The 20095-nt window shown below is 21.9% G+C and overlaps 6 protein-coding genes across 6 annotated transcripts; 3 read left to right on the top strand and 3 right to left on the bottom strand.

The window, feature by feature from the left end:
* Positions 1-461: 461 nt before the first annotated feature.
* On the bottom strand, positions 462-1469 carry PY17X_1326400 (golgi apparatus membrane protein TVP23, putative; the record flags this gene model as incomplete). Its single annotated transcript, XM_022957105.1, has 3 exons — positions 462-801; positions 886-1011; positions 1246-1469. The coding sequence occupies 3 exons, from the start codon at positions 1467-1469 to the stop codon at positions 462-464; spliced, it is 690 nt and encodes a 229-aa protein (XP_022813577.1).
* A 1372-nt stretch (positions 1470-2841) lies between these two features.
* Positions 2842-5061, top strand: PY17X_1326300 (uncharacterized protein; the record flags this gene model as incomplete). Its single annotated transcript, XM_719922.2, has 1 exon — positions 2842-5061. The coding sequence occupies one exon, from the start codon at positions 2842-2844 to the stop codon at positions 5059-5061; it is 2220 nt and encodes a 739-aa protein (XP_725015.2).
* A 1632-nt stretch (positions 5062-6693) lies between these two features.
* PY17X_1326200 (uncharacterized protein) lies at positions 6694-7752 on the top strand (the record flags this gene model as incomplete). The annotated part of the gene is made up of 1 exon (XM_720818.1): positions 6694-7752. One exon carries the CDS (start codon positions 6694-6696, stop codon positions 7750-7752), a length of 1059 nt encoding a protein of 352 aa, XP_725911.1.
* A 533-nt stretch (positions 7753-8285) lies between these two features.
* PY17X_1326100 (zinc finger protein, putative) lies at positions 8286-12125 on the bottom strand (the record flags this gene model as incomplete). The annotated part of the gene is made up of 1 exon (XM_022957103.1): positions 8286-12125. The coding sequence occupies one exon, from the start codon at positions 12123-12125 to the stop codon at positions 8286-8288; it is 3840 nt and encodes a 1279-aa protein (XP_022813576.1).
* A 1062-nt stretch (positions 12126-13187) lies between these two features.
* Positions 13188-17538, bottom strand: PY17X_1326000 (spindle assembly abnormal protein 4, putative; the record flags this gene model as incomplete). The annotated part of the gene is made up of 4 exons (XM_022957102.1): positions 13188-13210; positions 13429-13547; positions 13643-13707; positions 13885-17538. The coding sequence occupies 4 exons, from the start codon at positions 17536-17538 to the stop codon at positions 13188-13190; spliced, it is 3861 nt and encodes a 1286-aa protein (XP_022813575.1).
* Positions 17539-18938: 1400 nt separating this feature from the next.
* On the top strand, positions 18939-19889 carry PY17X_1325900 (uncharacterized protein; the record flags this gene model as incomplete). The annotated part of the gene is made up of 1 exon (XM_721513.2): positions 18939-19889. The coding sequence occupies one exon, from the start codon at positions 18939-18941 to the stop codon at positions 19887-19889; it is 951 nt and encodes a 316-aa protein (XP_726606.2).
* Between the last annotated feature and the right edge of the window lie 206 nt (positions 19890-20095).

The following is a 20095-nucleotide window of genomic DNA, read 5'->3' as shown; positions in this document are numbered from 1 at the left end:
TTTAATGTTGTAATATATATATATATATTTTTTTTTTTTTCATTTGCAAATGCAATAATAATAAATTTCAATGAAAAAGAGAAACGTGTGTTACAATTTTTGCATACGCCCTTGAACTATACGCTCATAATATTTGCATAAAAGCCCTTGCACATCATGTGTACAATATTTTAAGCAAAATGTAAGTTTTTTGTAATGGAGATATTTGTTTTGAAATATATTTTTTAAAATCATTTTAAAGAAATATTTTTATATTAATTAAAAGGAATTTATTATGTAGGAAATATCGCCATTTTTTAGTTTTAAGAATTATAATTTTGTTCTACTCTTACAACATATTATATTTTTTTAAAATATAAAAACATGTAAATAGTATAATATGCACACAAAAAAAATATCACAAGCATTCTTGTGTAACACTAAATTTGGCAACTAATCAAATAAAATTCATATATTTTTTTTTACATATTATAAAATATTTTATTATATATATAATTTAAATTAACGTTGCTCATAACATTTGCAACCATTTTTCGTTGTTCTTTTGAACATTGCCAAAAATTAAATAAATTATAAAAGGATAAAAATAAGCATATAAAACATAATAAAAACCAACAAAATTGTAAGGACATTAACATTTGTATTGTTTGCATAAGCCATATTAAAAAATATGCATATAATGCATACCAAAAAATATTTTTGTCCATATTGCTTAATGAGTTTTCTTCAGAAGATTGGAAAACTATTTTGTTAGAATAATCCGGGTTGGCATCAATCCACCATATCATTTTTACTAAAAACCTTAAAAAAAATATATACAGGTATTTATGTATACATGTATAATATAGTAACTATCTACGAAATTAAGTCACTTTCCTTCCTTACCTTCCAGTAATATTTTTAACCAAATAAAAATCCAACGATACTAAAAAAAGAGTTATTGCGAATGTTATAATGAAATCATTTTCCTTAGACTTTTCATTTTGAAATATGAAGGGTCCAATGAAATATCTACAAGTTATAAAATAAAATAAAAAAAAAATGGCATATATATGTGTGCATTTTCCAAAGCAAAAATACCAACAATAATGTTTTCCCCATAAGTTCAAATAAAATGTGTGAATTTTGTAGGTAAGTGTTATTAAGATAGCCAATGCATATTTTCAAGAAGGGGAATTTAATTTATGTATGCAAATATAATATGCATTTTTGAATATGTATATGATTTTTTATAAAAATTATTACAATATTACAGATAGGAGTTTAAAAAAAATATGGGTTAAACATACATATGGGTGTTTCGTTTTTTGCATAAATGTATTAAAATAATCATTCAAGTCATTTTTAATTAATGAATTAGCATTAAAATCATAAGACATATTAATGTTCATATTGTTATCTTTTGATACTGGATAATTAACACTGGTACTTTCATTTTGTTCATTTTCATATATATTGTTTCTATTCATTTTGAGGGAAAGTAATTTGCTAAAACTACAATTTAAAATATGTTCTCATGGGGTATAAGGTGTACATTTATTTATTTGTCAATATATTCGAGTTTTAAAGAAAAAATAAGAAAAATAAAAAAAAAATTATAATAGTTACTCAAAAATAAGTATACTTTGACGATCTTTAGTATTTTTTAATATTTTATTTTTTTTTATTCCCTGCTTCAACCTTAAAAAATGTTTTTTTAAATTTCCCTTAGATATATATTTACCCCCTTTAACAAATGTGTATTAAGTGAAATATTATGCTCAATATTATATATAGTTATAAATTTTTTTTCTCATCACTTTAGTAATAAATTAATTATTTTTTTATAAGTTATATTTTTTTTTTTATTGAATTATTATGGTGTTAAAAAAAGTATATATAAATCAATTTTTAATATTAATATATAAGATGTTGCATACATATAATAATATTACATATAAGGAAATAAATGCCTTATATACCACCAGACAAATTTATACCTATAATAAAACAACACAATTATTATATATGTATATAATTAGTTTTTTTAATGTATTAAATGGTTGGTATATATAATTAATCATATGAAGGGAAAATAGCATATATACTTATATATATAATAACAATAATAACCTGTTGTGTAATGTTTCGATTTTAACCATTTCTACATGCTATTAATTTGTAAAATAAAGCATAAAATAATTTATTTTTTCCTACTCATTATATATATTTTGTTGCAAAAAATTGTCGGAAAAACAAGAAATGAATAATAAACATCAATATAAAATGGTAGCTATAAAATCGAAATAAAAGAAAAACGGATTAAATTTTTTAAAATATTAAAAAAAAAAAAAAAAAATTGAATTGGTGACATATTTTATAATTCCTAGTTTTATATCGTGTTCATTGCTTTTGGAAAATGCAGTTTATTATAACTTTTTTAATAACTATTTTAAAATTCTCATTTTTTTAATAATTCAAGAGTAACGCTATTTTTTTTGCTAATGCATAGAAAGGGGAAATTATTCTCTTTCGAAATTAATTTTTGTTAGTTAACATATGTATATAATATAAGTAGGAAAAACCATCTTTTTTTAGTATGATCAAAATATAAGAACCATATATATTAATGACCACGTTTTTTGTCGTAACTTTATAACAAATTAAAATAATTTTTAAGGAATTCTATTATTCGCTATGCTCTTAGAAAAGGGAATAAAATATGATAGAAATAAAAAAAAACAAAATTAACAAAATAAAGTAGATATACTATTATTCGTATTGTATTCACTAAAGAACCCTTCAGAATTGTACTTCTTTCATGGTAATAAAGTAATAGTCATAAAATTTTGAAAACCAAAAATGAAGGACGATTTAAAGGAATTAAGCAAGTATGAATATACAACAGAATCGGATAGAGATTCACAAACGTCAAATTCAGATGACGAAATAGAGGAAGAGATAGATATATATTTAAATAATGTTAATGAAAATCATATAAACAATATTAATACATATCTGATACAATATCCATTGCGGCCAAAATATAGGCCATATAATTTTACAAATAATATTCAAAAGATATATAAATGTAAAAATTATAATAAATTAAAAAACATAAAAAATAATTTCAGTACAGATGAAGATACATATATATTTGAATATAAATTACATGAAAATATAAAAGATGATGTTATTCATGAATCGAATACAATATATAAAGATGAACAAATTGATAAAAATATAAGTAGGTTAATAAGCACTAGTGTTGTGTGTGAATATATTACTAATTGTATATGCGTATTTCAATATAACGAAATAAAAAAAAAAAAAGAAATATATATGATACCATTAAAACATATTTACCAATTTAAACCATGTTATGATAATATAAAATTTAATTTGAATCATAATTACAAAAATTCAACTCTTGAAGAAGAAGATGTTGAACGAGAAATTGACACAGATTCTGAATTGAAGAAAGAACAAAAAATGATAAGGAATGAAATAGGAGTGAAAAATGAAATAAGTAATTCCACAAAAGCAGAAGAAGATAATAATAAAGAAAGAAATGATAATATAAATAATTTAGTAGATGAAAGTTGGATTAGTATTGGAAATATATTTGAACCAGATTCATGTGAAGCTCATGAAATTATATCGTTGTTTACAAATTTGAATGTAAATAAAAATATGGTTTTACAGTCAAACAATAATTTTGGTGAGGATAGTGAGAAAATAAAAAGAGATGATGAAAATATGAATGATGTTGAGGAAATCGAATTTAATAGTGATGGATATTTATATATAAATCAAATATGTAAATATACCAATGAAAATTGGAATAATTCGTTATGCAACAATAATAATAATAATAAAGAACATAAAAATAAAGATATTCATGGAAAAAATAGTGGTAATAATTATAAGAATACAGAAGACATATATACAAATTTAAATATGATACATTTATTTTCTTTAACTTTAGATGAACAAATATTAAAAATAATGAGAATGAAAAATGTTCAAAATTTTAATGAAATTGAAAAAATTATTAAAAAAAGTGTTAATAAAGATGTACTAATAAATACACTAAAAACGTATTGTGTTAATATGTTAGGATTATGGGTAATTAAATCAAAGTATTTATATAAATTTTTAAAATGTAAAGATGAGGAAAACAAAAATGATCCAGAAAAAAAATTAAAAAATTTTTCTTATGTCGATTATAAAATTAGTGTGCGAAATTTATTACTAGTAATCATATTTAAGCAAGTTGAGCCACTTTTGTTAAAATATATAAATGATAAAAAGGAAAAAAATGATTCTATAGGGATACAAAATTTTGGTATTGAACAAAAAAATAGTATAAGTGGTAATAATTTGAATAAAAAGATAAATTCATCAATGCCTATAATAATGGAAAATTTTGAAAAAGCAACAAACTTGCCAAATAGTGTACTTTCCGAAATATTCATTCCTTTGTGTGAATATAAATATACTGGATATTTTTTTAAACATAAAATGGATGAAAATTTTGTAGATAATAATACTGAATTGTGCTTATTTTTTAATGAAAAATGGAAAAATAAAATGGTAAAAGTTGCAAAAATTATTCAAACACATAAAAATAGTAAAATTGTTATTAATGATTATAAATTAGATATTAGAACTATAGAAAAAACTATTACAGATTTATTATATAATAGTTGTTTATTTTTTGATGATATATATAATAAAGTAAAAAAGGAACTTAAAAATACAAACATCGATCTACAAACATTTGAACGAGCTTTAAATAATATTGCAATTAATATAAATAATATCTGGCTTTTACGTATAGATAACCAAAGTGAATTTAACAAATGTAGAAATGCAGTTATTAGTATTTATCAAAATAATCATAATTCGATTTTGTCCAAAAATGAAATTATTCAACATACAGAAAAAATTATAAAATCCCCTCTAACCATTCCGGATATATATTTTAGAAATATTTTAAAAGAGTTTTGTGTTCATAAAAATGGAAAATATTTATTTAAGGGAAATGATCAATTGAAGAATGGGGGTACTGATATTTAGACACACATATTTTTGACCTAAATGATATTATTATATATGAAATAAAGATATATGTATGCATTTTGGATTTTTCATTTTTTTTATTAATTTTTTTTTTGTTTTTTTTTTCAATTTTTTAAACGAATGATACGTATTTGTTCATCAAAATAATTCGGTGATAATGAAATATCACAATAAAACTTCAAACTTTTATATTTTTAAGTATTAAACATATTTAAACCATATTTTTATTCATCTATAGCAAAATTCTTATTTTCCCTTACCATTTTTTAATTTGGCTCGAGTTTTATAGTTCCAATATTTATGTTGATCAAAATATGGTGTTTTATATACAAATTTACAAAAAGTTATAATCATCATAAGAATATATATATATATAACTTTTATCGTGGAAATAGTTTACGTCTATACATTCTATATGATTATTTCTTTACATATAGTATATCGCTTTTTTTGTTTTTTCATCAAAACAATTGCCGTCTTTTTTTTCACATATTTAAAAATACATATATAAATGAAAACAAATAAAATTTGATATTCTATTGAGCAATCTTAAAATTTACAAAAATGGGATTTTCCTATAAACCCAAAATAATCATAAAAAATATTATTATTTTTTATATAGTTTTATTTATGTATTGTTTTAGTAGGCTTATTGTTATGAATAATTCCGACATTAGGATCATACGCATTAATAAAATGACTACTAAATATGTGGAAAATTATTTTTTGTAAAGCGCAATCTATATATTAATAAGTGCATATATTTCGTTAGTATACATATGTTATACATAATGTGTGTGTAAAGACTATTCTCTGAAGGAATTTTGAGGGATAGATCTATATTAGAGTTTCCTCCTTTATATTTTGCAAAAGTTAAATTATTTTAGCTATGCATCGTGTAAATGTTTTCCTAATTATATATATTTGATCTCGCAGTTTGATTGATAATTATTTCTTTTTTTTTATACACAAAATACTTCTTTAATGGTTTTTAGAAAAGTAAGCATATTTTTATTAATGTATTTTTTTCTCAATTTTTAAAATATCCAGAAAGGCGTAATAAGAATATTACACTTGAAATAAAGATAACACATGTGCATATTTACATATATTCAATTTGTGTATAATTATGTTTGGGTGTATTTAAAATTTTTATAAATTGATAAAAAATAACATATATATTTTTAAGAATGTGATTATTCTCATTGCGAGGAGGAGAATTAAATCCAGCTAAGTTTATTATTTTTATGAGCTTCCCCATTCGAAATTTTGCAATTTTTGTCAATGTTTTTTTTATATATATTTTGAGAATTTTTTTAATTGTTTTATTTTTTTTACCATAATAGTATTCGCTATTTATTATTTTTACCATATATATTTTTTGCTTTGTTTTTGATAACCCTGGGAAAATTCTTTCCCTTGCATTTTATATATATCGCCTCAATTTAGTTAAATCTTCATTTCGATGCGCTTATTTTTTAAATGCAATCATATTCGCTTTAATTAAAGAAATTATATTTTTATTTTTTTAAAATTATAAATACACACACACACATATATATATATATATACATTTTTTTGTTCGAGATATATATACCTTGCCACCTCTACACCAATAGTAATATAAAAATGCTGACTACATATAATGTGCTTTGGAAAAAAGAAGACGAAAATGCCAAACTCGAAAAAAGGAGTAAAGGTATAAATACTTGTGAAATAAAAGATAAAAAAGAAACAGAATGTTATATATCTGATTATGAAGAATTAATAAATGATATAGAAGATTTAATAGAAGAACAACAAATTAATGAAACTGAAAAATTATATAAAGAATCTAAAGCCCCTAATGAAAAATTTAATAAAAAAAATAAATTAAGTATAACTGATTTATCTGCTCAATTATGGTGTGAGCAACAATTAGAATTAGTTTTAACGACAGGTAAAAGAAAAGAAACTGAAGCTATGAAGTTAGGTATAAAAAGACATGAAGTATTAGAAAAAGAAGATCATATAATTATAGATGTTGAAGTAAATACAAGAGAAGAATCGTTAGGTTATCGTTTGTTAAATACTATTATACTTTTAGGACAATTATATGAATGCAAAAAAGCAAGAGAAATATGGGTATTTGGTATAGTTCGAAATTATGTACTTAGAGGGATTATTGATGAACTTCGAATTGAATATGATAGGGTTTCTAAAAGAGAATATTTAATAATATCCGATACGAAAACAAGAAAAGAAAAAAAAGAACCAAGTTTAGCACAAAAAAAAACTTCAGCCATACAAGTACAAACATATTGTTTATTATTACAACATTTAAAATGTGGAAAAACTGATTATCAAAAATTATTCGAAATTTATGAATGCGATCCAAATTTTGAATTCACTGATCCAAATTTAGTCAAATATAAGAATTTAAAAAATTTAGCTAAAGAAGTTAATAAATTATTTTTAAAATTACCAAAAATTAAAGAAGAAATGGAAATTGTTTATGAGCATCAAGGTGTTGAATTTTCAAGAAATCACATCCCTTATTTTTATGATTCAACATTATATACAATTAATATTCTTTTAGATTATTGGGATGGTAAACGATCTTCTGATGTCGTAGAAGATTCTGATAAATGGAAATGTAAATTTTGTGATTTTGTCAAAAATTGTGTTCGATGTCCATTAGAAAGTTAAAAGTTACAATTTTAATCATATTGAACTATAAAAATAATTTATCATTTATACAAATCTATTATCTCTATGTGCGCATTTATATATGCCCTAAATATATATCAAAAGAAAATATACCGTAATGAAAATAGTTTTTTTTAAATAATGTTTTAGTGAACATTAATAATATTTTTTTAAAAGGATCAAAATGATGTGTTATTTTGCCTCCGTTATAATTAACCACATGTTTTTATTGGGGAAATACATTTGAGGAAAATATCTTTTTAAAATTATAATTTTTTTGCTTATTTTCAAAAAAAAAATTAAAAAAGTCTTTAATCACATTTATTTAAAAAACTTTTACAAAAGGACAAAACAACATGGATATATATATATGCAACAGAAAATGTGCATAAATAGTTTACATAAAAAAAAACGTTAAAATAAAACGAATGAATAAGTAAGCGTCTTGGGAAAATACTTAAAAATAATGAAACTGAAATTGGTCAATGAGTATCAAATAAATCAAGTTTAATTCCAACTAATTGGGGTCTAAACTAAAAATGTTTTTTCTTTTTTAATTTTTCTCGATGCACAGGTTTTTCTTGTTTTAATTTATCTATGTTACTATACCCAGAAAATTGTGCATTTGTTTTTTTTTCACTGCTTTCAAATTTACATACATATTTATACACATTAAAAAATTTTTTGATGGCATGTAAAATAACTCGGTTGAGATTTTCCTCATCCAATTTACTTAAAAAAAAATATGGTGATATGTAATATTCTATATAATTTTTAAAGCATTGGTTATGAAAATATGTAAAATTAGTATGTAAATAATTTTTTGAAGGGAAATAAATATGATTGTATTTGTTTTTTTTATGATTACTATCATTTATATAACATTTTATAATTTCATTAAATGTATTTGTTCCTTCTTTTCTATCTTTGTAAATATTTTCTAATGAATAACTAGTTATATTTTCTATGACATGTTCATAATTTCTCACAAAATTTTCGATATCTTCATTTTTGTATTCTTGGTTTATATCAAGGAATTTTTGTGCATCATATTTATTATTTTCAAAATTGGTATTATTTCCTTTATTTATGTTAATATTAGGAATATTCTCAGAAAAAGATGAGAAATCAATAGGGTCATTAATATAGCCTACTTTGTTACATTCATTTTCTTTCCTTAAATTATACAATATATCCATCGTTTCATATGGAATACAAAAATTTTTATATAAATTATTATATTCATTAAAAATATTTTTTTTTCGATTATTATTATTGCAACTTTTTAAATTATAATTGTAATTTATACATGGTTCTATAACAGTTTTATTAAATGTAAAATTTTGATCGAGCATAATTTTTGTCATATTAAAAATATGTTCCAAGCATGGGCTTGAATCCATTATGTCATGATTTTTTTTCAAATCGTCACAAATGAATTCATCTGAATTTTTCCCTATGTTATTTTGTTCTTGGGATTTTTCATTGCCTAATATTATCATGTTTATAAATTTGTTCATTTCATTAATTTTTGTATCAAGTATATCATAACTAAGATTGTGGCATATGTTTTTTTCAGCATCTTGATTAATATTATTAATGTTAAAATTGAAATTATATGTTTGTTCATTTTCTTTTTTTAATGAGTTATCCAAATCTACTGATATAGCATCTGTGTAGTAATAGTCGTTATATGCATAGGAATATTTATAATTAAATTTCTCTTTACATAAAAAACAATAAGATATGTGATAATTGTTTAAATCGAATATTGGAGCTTTTTGGACATAACTATTATATATATAATTATAAAGCTTATTTTTTATTTCAATAAAGTTTATATCATTTGTTAAATTATTAAACAGAGTAAAATAGCTATCCCGTAAGTAGTAAAGAAATATATTTTTAAATGCATTTATCTGTAAAATGTTGTTTCTGTTAAATATATTCACAAAAGAAAAAAATAATGCATTATTATCATCCTTGAAATTTTCCGATGACATAAAATTTATTAGATTAGAATCTTCGTTATTTTTTTCTTTATAACTATTTTCTACATGTGTATCATCAATTTTACTTTTTTTCTTTTTTTCTTTTTTTATTTCTCCTTTAATTTTGCTAGTTTCATTTTTTTCTTCTTTGATTTCTTTCTTAATTTTTATTTTTTCACTTTTTTCCAAATGTTGCTCATTATATATATTGTCTGCAATTTGCAAATGATCTTCTTCGTTTTTTACACAATTTTTATCAAAACTATCATTTCCATAATCTGCTGACGCTAAAATTTTTTTATATTTTTGTGATGTTGATAAGAGTATATTAAGTGGAGCCAATTTCATGGTCATGTGAAAATCGCTTTTTGAGAAAATCATCCACAAATTATTTTGAATGTCAACCTTTTCATTCATTATTCCCACTTCTTTAGTAGTGTAACTATTAATATATGATTCATTCATATTTTTTTCGCCAAATGGAATATTATTATCATTGATATTATTACTGTGATTTATGTAAGAAATGTTAACATTGTTATTATCGATACATATATTGGGAGTTGAATACATGCTATTAATGTTATTTTTCATATCATCATCATTTTGATATATTTCTTCGATTGGTTTTATTAAAAATGTTTGTATGCTTCTTTGAGGTATCCATGATGGAAATTTAAAATCATCTATTTCTAAGCATTTCATAATATTTTTATACATAGATTCACCATCTATATAATTTAAAAGAACATTATTATCTCCAGATAAAGTATAATAATTAGACAAATAAATATCATATGTATTTTGATTACCATATATAAAATCAAAAAAGCTTGTTTCTTTAGTAGATTCATCAGAATATTTTATATCATTATCAATATTATTTGATATAGTACTTTTATCATTCATATTTTTATCTTTTTCATTTTCTTTTAAAAAAAGGAATCTATCTATTTCGTTTTTTAGAGACGAAAAATCAAACAAGTTTTCTACCCCGTTTTTCGCGATAATAAAGTTTGGATTATTTTCGTTACTTTTTTTAATGTCAACTTCTATATCAGATGTCAAATATTGTGCAATGTTTTTTTTCTTTAATTTATCCAAACTACCATTTAACCCTTCTCTATAAGTTTGAGTTTCTTCATAATTCATTTGCTCGTTTTCTGTTGAATATTTTTCATGTTTAATATTTAATAAATTGTCATTTAAATTATTTTTTTCTTTTTCACATGTTTCAAACTCTCCATCTTTTTTTACCATCTCATAATTATATCTTTCATTTGTGGCTCGTGTATTGGTACTTTTTCGAGTACTTCCAAATTGATTATTAAAATTAAATGAACTACTATTTTTTGTAATTGTATTATTATATAGGTCTTCAAAATATGAATAATATTTGCACACAAAAAATTCAATTGGTAAATTAATATTATCAAGATAAATATATTTTTTTTTGCTTTTATTATTGTTCAATTTATCTGAATTGTTAATATAATTATAATTTTGTTTATAATGATTTTCTATATGATTTAGTTTATCCAAGCTTGTCGTAAATCTCAATCCACAAGTTTGACATTGAAATGTTTTGTCTTTGTAATAATATATATATATTTCTTTTAATGAATAAAAATTAATTTTTAACTGATTAATATTTGCAATACTTTCTAAGTCTTTTTGTTCTTTTTCATTTTTTTTGTGTTCGTCTTGTAATCTAACAACAAATGAAAGCAACAATAAAACATCATACATAGATAAGTCATCAATGTATAATAGTTGATTTGATACGTTATTTAATATTATTTTTCCTAAACTAGTAGTTTTATTTTTATCCATTTTTTTTTGAAAAAAGGATATGTTTTTTCTATGTTTATCATTTTCATCTTGTATATTATCATTATAAATAGTTTCCCCTTTGTCATTTATTTGAATATTATTATAAGTATTATATGCATCATTATTTAGAAAATTATTAAAACATGCTCTTGTATCATCACAAAAAATATTTTTATTATGAAAAATATCATGAAAATTAATACTACAAAACTTTTTATTTATATATAATAAATCATTATTATCAAATAAAACACTATTACTACTATTAAAAAAATAATTATATATACTTTTTAACTCTTCAATTTCTTCAATATAATTTTCCATATCTTTAAAATGATCAATACATATATCATTAACATTTAGTATTTTCCTTTTTAACAACTCAAAATTTTCATATAATGATTTTTTCAATTTTTTACGGTCAATATCATAGCCATAATTATTATATTCCTTCAAGAAGTTCCTTTTTTTTGATGTTATAAAATTACTGTATGGCGCATTGTTTATACTGTTTATTGAATTACATGTGTTTAATATATTATCCTCCATCTTTTCTAACGCTAATTATTTAAGTATGTGTGTTTTAATTATAATGATGTTAGAATGAGTAGCAAACACACATATATACAAATTCACGTTTTCTCATATATATATGTATATATATACATATGTAAAAAAAAATCCTGAAAAATGTTTGTATATAGGGATAAATCATATATATGTGCCTATGTAATAGTAATATGACAATTATCTAGTTTAATTTTGGGTTAAGAAAATAATATGTTGGATTTAATGTGTGAATTTCCCCCTTTTGAATATATCTATATAAAGGGAAAATCATTTATATACAATATTTACGGCCATTCTACGAAAGTATAATTAAAAAATGTACCAAACAATGGCTAACAATTTGCATATAATATTATATATATTTGCTAAAATTGTTTGCAAATTTTACAAAATAGGAATGATTAAAAATACTATTAAAATTTATGCAAAAGGAAATAAAAATGTACATATTTTAATTTGTATCAAAAAAAATAGAAAAATCACAATTCAAATCTTTTTTTTAATAAATTTTTAAAAATTACAAATATTGTTCTACTATTTTAAAGCATTAAAAAAAAATGAAAGAAATGAAACGAATATTTTTTTTTTTTCATTCCCACCCTTGCATAAAATTAATATAAATTATTCATATATAGTTAGACGCACAAATATTATACATATGTATATAACATAATATGGGAGCCAATAAAAAGGTGGAAACATAAAACTAAAAAAAAAATAATAATTGAGATGAATAATTTCAATAGTTTTTTTTTAAAACATAAGAATTTAAAAACCCGGAAATATCAAAGGAATAATAAATATATTATGATATTTCCTCGTACTTGTTAAAATGAAAAAAAAAACAAACAGAGTGAAAGAAAATATAATGATAAAAAAAAATAACGAATTGATGAGGGGATAAACAAATTATAAAACGAATAATATATAATCGCTAGCACCCTCAAAAAGAAAATCTTATTTAGTCATATATATAATTCTCTCCAACTTAAAAATGAAGGATACTAAAAACGAGAATATTTGTTAATTATATTTAGTGTTCTAATTTAACCTTTTTATGACACCTACAACCATAAGATAATATATATATTATTAAAAAATATATATTTATTTTATATTTTTCAAAGAGGAATATTAAAAAGTAGCGAATAAATATGCTAGTATATGTGACCATATATATATACATATACATATTTTGTAAGCAACAATTTCTCTATACTTTATTCTATAATATACATATGCATATATTTTGATATATTATGATGAAGTAATAAAACTGTACCATTGCGTAGTATGGCATATTCCTCTTTGTTGGGTAAAATTTCCTTTTTCCGTCCATCACAAAATAATATTTGCATGTGACCATCATTGTATTTACAATCTATTTGTCCATTAGGAAATCTCGAAAGAAAAAAAAAAAAAAAATATATATTCACTTTGAATGGTTAAATTTTTATTAATTATGGCATATTTTTATATATAAATATTTTTTTTACTTATTTAATTGGCATTTGCCAGGTATGTTCACTTGATATATTCCTTTATTAACAAATCGAAATAGCTGTAAAATAATAAGGGTAAATAAAGGGAGATATCAATAGGTAATATATTTGAATTGAGGAACAAGCATGTATCCTTCATACAAATGTATGTTTGTGCAAATAATAATTTATATAAAATCAAATAGTGTAATATAAAATTTTATTTATTATTTTTTGGTTCATCGCCTTTTTTTTACCGTATACGAATTAGGGAAGGTGGCTCGATAATCTTTACTCGGATAAAGATAAATGACTATATTAGTAGGGTCTATGATTTTTTTATTTTTGTTTTTTTCAATAATTTTTAAGCCATCCTCAAATAATGTTTCCACTTTCCCATCAACAAAAGCTTGTCTATATTTTATTTTTTTTGACGATGAAAAGATAGATTCAATAACATGTTCACAAATATTAAACAATTCATCAAAGTTAAAATTTATTATAAAATCCCAGTGTTTACCAAAAGGGTTTAAGTTATGATCACTGTTATTAGGGGTTTTATTTTTAGAATCATTTTCATATTTTAAATTATTATCAAAAAAAATATCATTATCATTATTGAGTTTACTTATATCTTTATTCATATTACTGCTTGAACTCATACTTTCATTTCCTAGATGCTTTGGATATATATTATTCGGTAAATAGACACTAGTGTCACTACTATGCACATTTGAATCATTTGTATATTCACCTTTATTTATATTTTTCTCTATTTTCATCTCATTTGAACTTTGAAAAGAATTTATTGCATTATCTGATGATTTATTTCCTCTGTTGATTTTATTCATATTGTTTACATACTTATTACATGTGCTTAAATTTGTGGTATCAGAATTATCATTTAAAATGGGGATAGATGATTTGGGGGTATTTTCTGTTTTTAGTTGTGAGGGTTTATTATAAAGCATTGATTTTTTTTGTATTTCTTGATCCTTTAAAAAAGTATAATTATTATCATTTTTTTCATCATTACAACTTTCAAAAAAACGGTCTTTAAAATTTTTATAATACTCACTAGCAGCAAGACTCATTTCATCTTCTTGAATTTGTCTCTTATCATTTATTAATTTATCTTTATTTTTATTAATTAAGCATTTCATTTTTTGTAAATTTTTATTTATATATTCTTCCTTTTTTAGAGAATCTAAATTTTGTTTTGTTTTATTTTCCTCATGAAGAAATAGTTTATCCAATGTAATTTTTTGTTTATTTTTTTGTTTTCCTCCCTTTTCCTCTCTATCATTATTCAATAGTTTTTTTTTTGTCAATTTTATATCGTGATATCCATCTTCTATGTTTGAACACTTTTTATAATTACCAGAATCACTACTAGTATATTCATACATTATGTCTAACTCATTTTGTATGATTTTTTTATTTTGATCTTTTATTATTTTTTTAAATTCGTTAGAGTTTTCAGAGCTATCTGTTTTGTCACTATCATTAATTTGGTCTAAATAGTTTAACACTTTTCTAATGTCATTTTCTTTTCTGTTTTTTTTATGTTCGCTATCTTTTATTTTAGACACATTACCTTTTTCCCTGTTTTTTTCTTTCTTTCTATTATTTTCTAAATCACTAGAACATAGATCTTTTTGAATATAATCATTTCCGGAGTATAACATGTTTTTTTCATTTATATCGTTTTCTTTATTATTTCTATCTGTGAGATTTTTATCTTTTTCCTTTGCAACTGTTGTGGCTAGCTTCATTATGGTATTCTGCTGATATTTCTCCATCTTAGTTCTATATTCATCTGATAATTTTAACTCCATTTTTAATTTATCATTTTCAATAGATAAGTGTTCTATTTTCTTTTTCAAATTGTCTACAATAAATTTATGTTGTTTTTTATCTGTTTCGATTTTTTCTTCTAATTCTTTAATTTTATTTTTAAGAATAGCTACATCATTTTTTAATTTTCTTTTATTCATTATAATGTTACGTTGTTTTTCTACTTCGTTTTCTATCCTTTTTTTTTCCTTAAGCCATTTTTTTTTTTCTTCATCTATAGTTTTGATCATTTTTTTTTTTTCATCTTCCATTTTGTTTCGCATTTCTTCTCTCTCTAATTCTATTTCAGCACTTTTTGCAATTAATTGATATTCTAACTTTTTTACTTTGTCTTGTTCATTTTCAAGTTTTTTAATTTGATTACATAATTCAGCATTTAGATCTTTTAATATTGTATCATTTTTATATTCTTCTAAAATAACAGGTTGATTTTTTTCCTTTTTTTTATTAGAACTATTTTCATTAATTTTTGTTTTATTTGGTTTGATAATTTTGTCTTTTAATATTGTAACTACTCCCTTTTTTGGAATTATATTTTTTTTTTTTGGTGTTTCTTTTACTTTTTCACCCTTTTTTACATTTTTTTTTTTATCTTCATTATTAGTTTCATTCCACGATTCTTCATCATTTAAGTCAACGTGGATACATGTACTATCGTTGTCATCACTACTTTTACATGAATTTTTTTCAGAATTATTATATTTTTTATTATCTACCGATTTGGTGTATTCATTATCAATTTTATCTTGTGAATCTAAAACGGTATCTATCTTTTCGGAATTATAACTAATCTTGTTATTTGATGAATCTAATTGATGTTCAAAATTATTTACATTATTTTTTTCATAAATTTTTATGTTATCTTTCCTCGTACTAGTCATTTCATCGTTGCTAAACATTCTTATGCTACTACTAAGTGAATTATCATAGACACTATTAGTTTGATCCCTTTTCACAAACATATCACTTTCGTTCAAGCTTATATTTCTTTTATTATAACTTGAAAAATTTTCATAAAAACTGGTATCATAATTAACTCTAGATGCATTATTACTGCATTTATTTGAAATATTATTTATATTATAATTTATATCTTTATTTATACTTTCATTAATGTAATTATAATCTGAATCCTTCCTAATAAGTTTTTTATTAGGTTCATTAATACTGGAATAAAACATAATTTTTTCTTTTAAATTATCATTTAATATGTTTACAATGTCATTTTCTTGATCATTTTCTTGATCATATTCTTGATCGTTTTCTTTATCGTTTTCTTTATCGTTTTCTTGGTCGTTTAATTTGATTTTGTTTAATTTATATTTTCCCAACAAATTTACGCTCTTTCTTTTTTGATATAATTCCACTTCTTCTTTATTATTTTCAAATATGCTATCTTTTGAATTGGTTGTATTTAATTTATTGTCTTCATTGTCATAATTTTCGTAATTATAATCTCCGCTCTTAGCTAAATTGCTCCACGGATATAAATCTGAATCGTTCATATTAAATATGTTTGAATGTGAATCCATATTATCTGATTCGTTATTACTATTAAGTAATTTTATTTTTTTGATAAAATTTTCATTATGTTTTTTAGGGGATCCATCATCATAGAAACAGCTATCTCTTTCAATGAATTCATCATCATTTTCAGCTTGGCTAGTTGTCATATGACTTTTATTATTGTCTTTATTTCCTTTTTCGAGCTCCTCATAAATATCTTTAAGCATACAAATTTCTTCGTCATTTTTGTCATTTTCATAAATATTATTATTTAATTCCAAGTTTTTTGAATTAATATTTTTTTTTAATTCGTGAATTTCACCAGATTCGTTCATGTCATTTTGATTTAATTTGTTATCTTCAGGTTTATTTATTTGTGGTTTATCAGAACAAAAAAATACGTTTTGTTTTGACTCTTTTTTATTAAATTGTTTTATTATATTTTTTTCTAAACTCTGAGTGTATTCTAGCTCCCCAAATGTATCGTGTGTCCAATTTTCGTTGCAAATCTCATAATAGTCATCTGAATCAGCGTTATCATTTTCCATTCTAGGAAGTTTATATATTTTAAATATAATTTAAACTTGAATAAAATAAAACATTTCCATGTCGACACACAAAAAAAATCATAATAATATGCAATATAATTGCATAACGAGTAATATCATTTTAGCCTATTATTTTTCAACAGTATTTTTTAAAAGATTACTATTTTACTGATTTTTGTTTAATTATTTTATAATAATTATTATATTATTTTACGAGCAAATAGTTTTGAAAAATAATGCATATATCATTTGAAAATACTTTTATTCTTAGGCCTATTTTTATTAATTTTATATTTTTCTCGTATATATATGTGTATTATATAATATATTACAAATTTACAAATGGAAATAAAAGAGAAAAGTGCTTATTTATAATAAAGACAAAATATTAATTCAATGAATACAAAAAATAAATAAAATAATAGAATAGGATATCATTAACTCTAATAAATAAAAGATTATTATAATTCATAAAATATGTAATTTCAATCTCGCGTTTGTCTTCTTATGATTATAAGGAAAATATTTTCATAAAAATCGAGGGCTTTTTTCATTAAAAATGATGTTACAAAAAAAAAGAATTAAAAAAAAATTAATAAAGCAAAATACCATGAAAAGTCATAATATAGTGTATAAAAAATATGTATCAAATCGATACTTCTGAATATTGTAAGAATATGTATCCTTTTTAATGCAATTTAAGAAACGAGATCTCCAAGCTTGTTAGTGAACAAATGTGACAATTTGCTCGTACTATGATTTATTTTAAAATTGAACATTAATTGGTTATTAAAAAATAAAAAGGTTAATAAATAATAGTCTTTTTTGAAAAAAGGAAACAAAATCAAATATTACTATATATATATATATACATTAAATTGTATACACTTAAAATGTATGCCATAAATATATAACAAAAAAAACAATACATGTAATTTAGCACAATATACACTATTTTATTTACAATAAAAATTAATAAATAGTTATTTGTCATGCTTTAGGAAAATAAAAGCACATTATTACAATTATCTGCGTTCAGTTTTTCACAATTTTGTTCTAAGCTTCTTAGCAACTATTAAGTATATAATATTTGAATACACACAAGTTACCTAATTTAAAATTGTGTGCAATTATATAAAATATATATGAAGGTTGAATGAATCCAATACACTACTTTTATTAAATGAATATATCTATACATAAAGTAACATCGTTTGTGTATTATTTATTTTCAAAACCAAATTAATTTTACGAAAAAAATGTTTTATATGTATTATTAAAGAAATTATCACAATATATACCCCTCTTTTAAACTAATTATACACATATTTAATAAAATTTTATTTCCAATAATTTTATAATTTTTTTTGAAAAACATACAATGTTAATAATAGAATAAAATGGCTATTTTAATCAAGAATAATGAACCTTCATTGGTAGATATGTCTCCAAAGGATTTTATTAAATTAGGGATTGGTGGTGTATATGTTACTATGAAGACAGTATACTCTTATGAATATATTTTCAACTTCACTACAAATATGAACAATTTATATAAATATGCTACTAATCTTTTAAAGTGCCAAGAAACTGTAAATCAATCAAATGCTATATCTCACATTTTAGAAAACTTATCATTAGAATACATACGTAAGTATTGTGTTCAAAACATTAAAAAGGGTTTTGAATTTCTCAATTCATTAGATGATGATATAAAAAATAAATATTTTAGTGAAAATACAGATTATATGGTAATAGCTGCCATCAATTGGAGTATTGATAATAATAACGATTCGATGAATAAACCCTTTTCAATTTTATTATATATAAAATGTTTGCCAAAACATAATGAGAATGTGGAAATCGATATAATGCAGGGTGAACGTAAAACTCCAAATATAAAATATTCAAATGTTTTTGAAATAAGAGAAAAATTATTAAAATTAAAATCAGAGAACAGCCATGAAGTTGTTTTATATAATGGAGACAATGAAATAACTGAAGGATTAACTTCCAACTTTTTTTGTTATTATAATGGTGCGTTGCATACTGCCAAGGATGAATTAGTATTAAAGGGAACCATGAGGGAACAAATTATAAATATATGTGAAAGGGAAGATATTAAAATAAAAAAGACCTCTATTAATATTAATGATATTAACCTTTTTGAGTTTTGCTTTATTAGCTCTACAAGTAGAAATATTTTACCTATTAAAAAAATAACACTTTTTTCTGTACTAAAGAAAACATTTGAAAAAGATGTTAAACATCCTATCTTGATTAAGCTACAAGAAAAGTTGAGGGAAGAGGTTGAAAAAAAAAAGGAAAAATATGATGCATGCGAATGTTAGAGGAAATGGAATATATACACATCATGTAGTATATTTTTATATATGATTTATCTGCACACATTTATTGATAATCTTTATTATTTGTAAATTTGAAATATAATTTTTGGTGATGCTTTGGTTATCTTTTAATTTTTTTATGAATTTTCTACACATACAAAGAAAAAAATTAAAAAAATAATATGAAAAAAATAACAATATTGAAAAAC

This window comes from Plasmodium yoelii (genome assembly GCF_900002385.2).
Source record: "Plasmodium yoelii strain 17X genome assembly, chromosome: 13".
Classification (NCBI taxonomy): Eukaryota; Apicomplexa; class Aconoidasida; order Haemosporida; family Plasmodiidae; genus Plasmodium; species Plasmodium yoelii.
The sequence above is the reverse complement of the archived record's forward strand: the minus strand, read 5'-3'. Positions and strand labels throughout refer to the sequence as shown.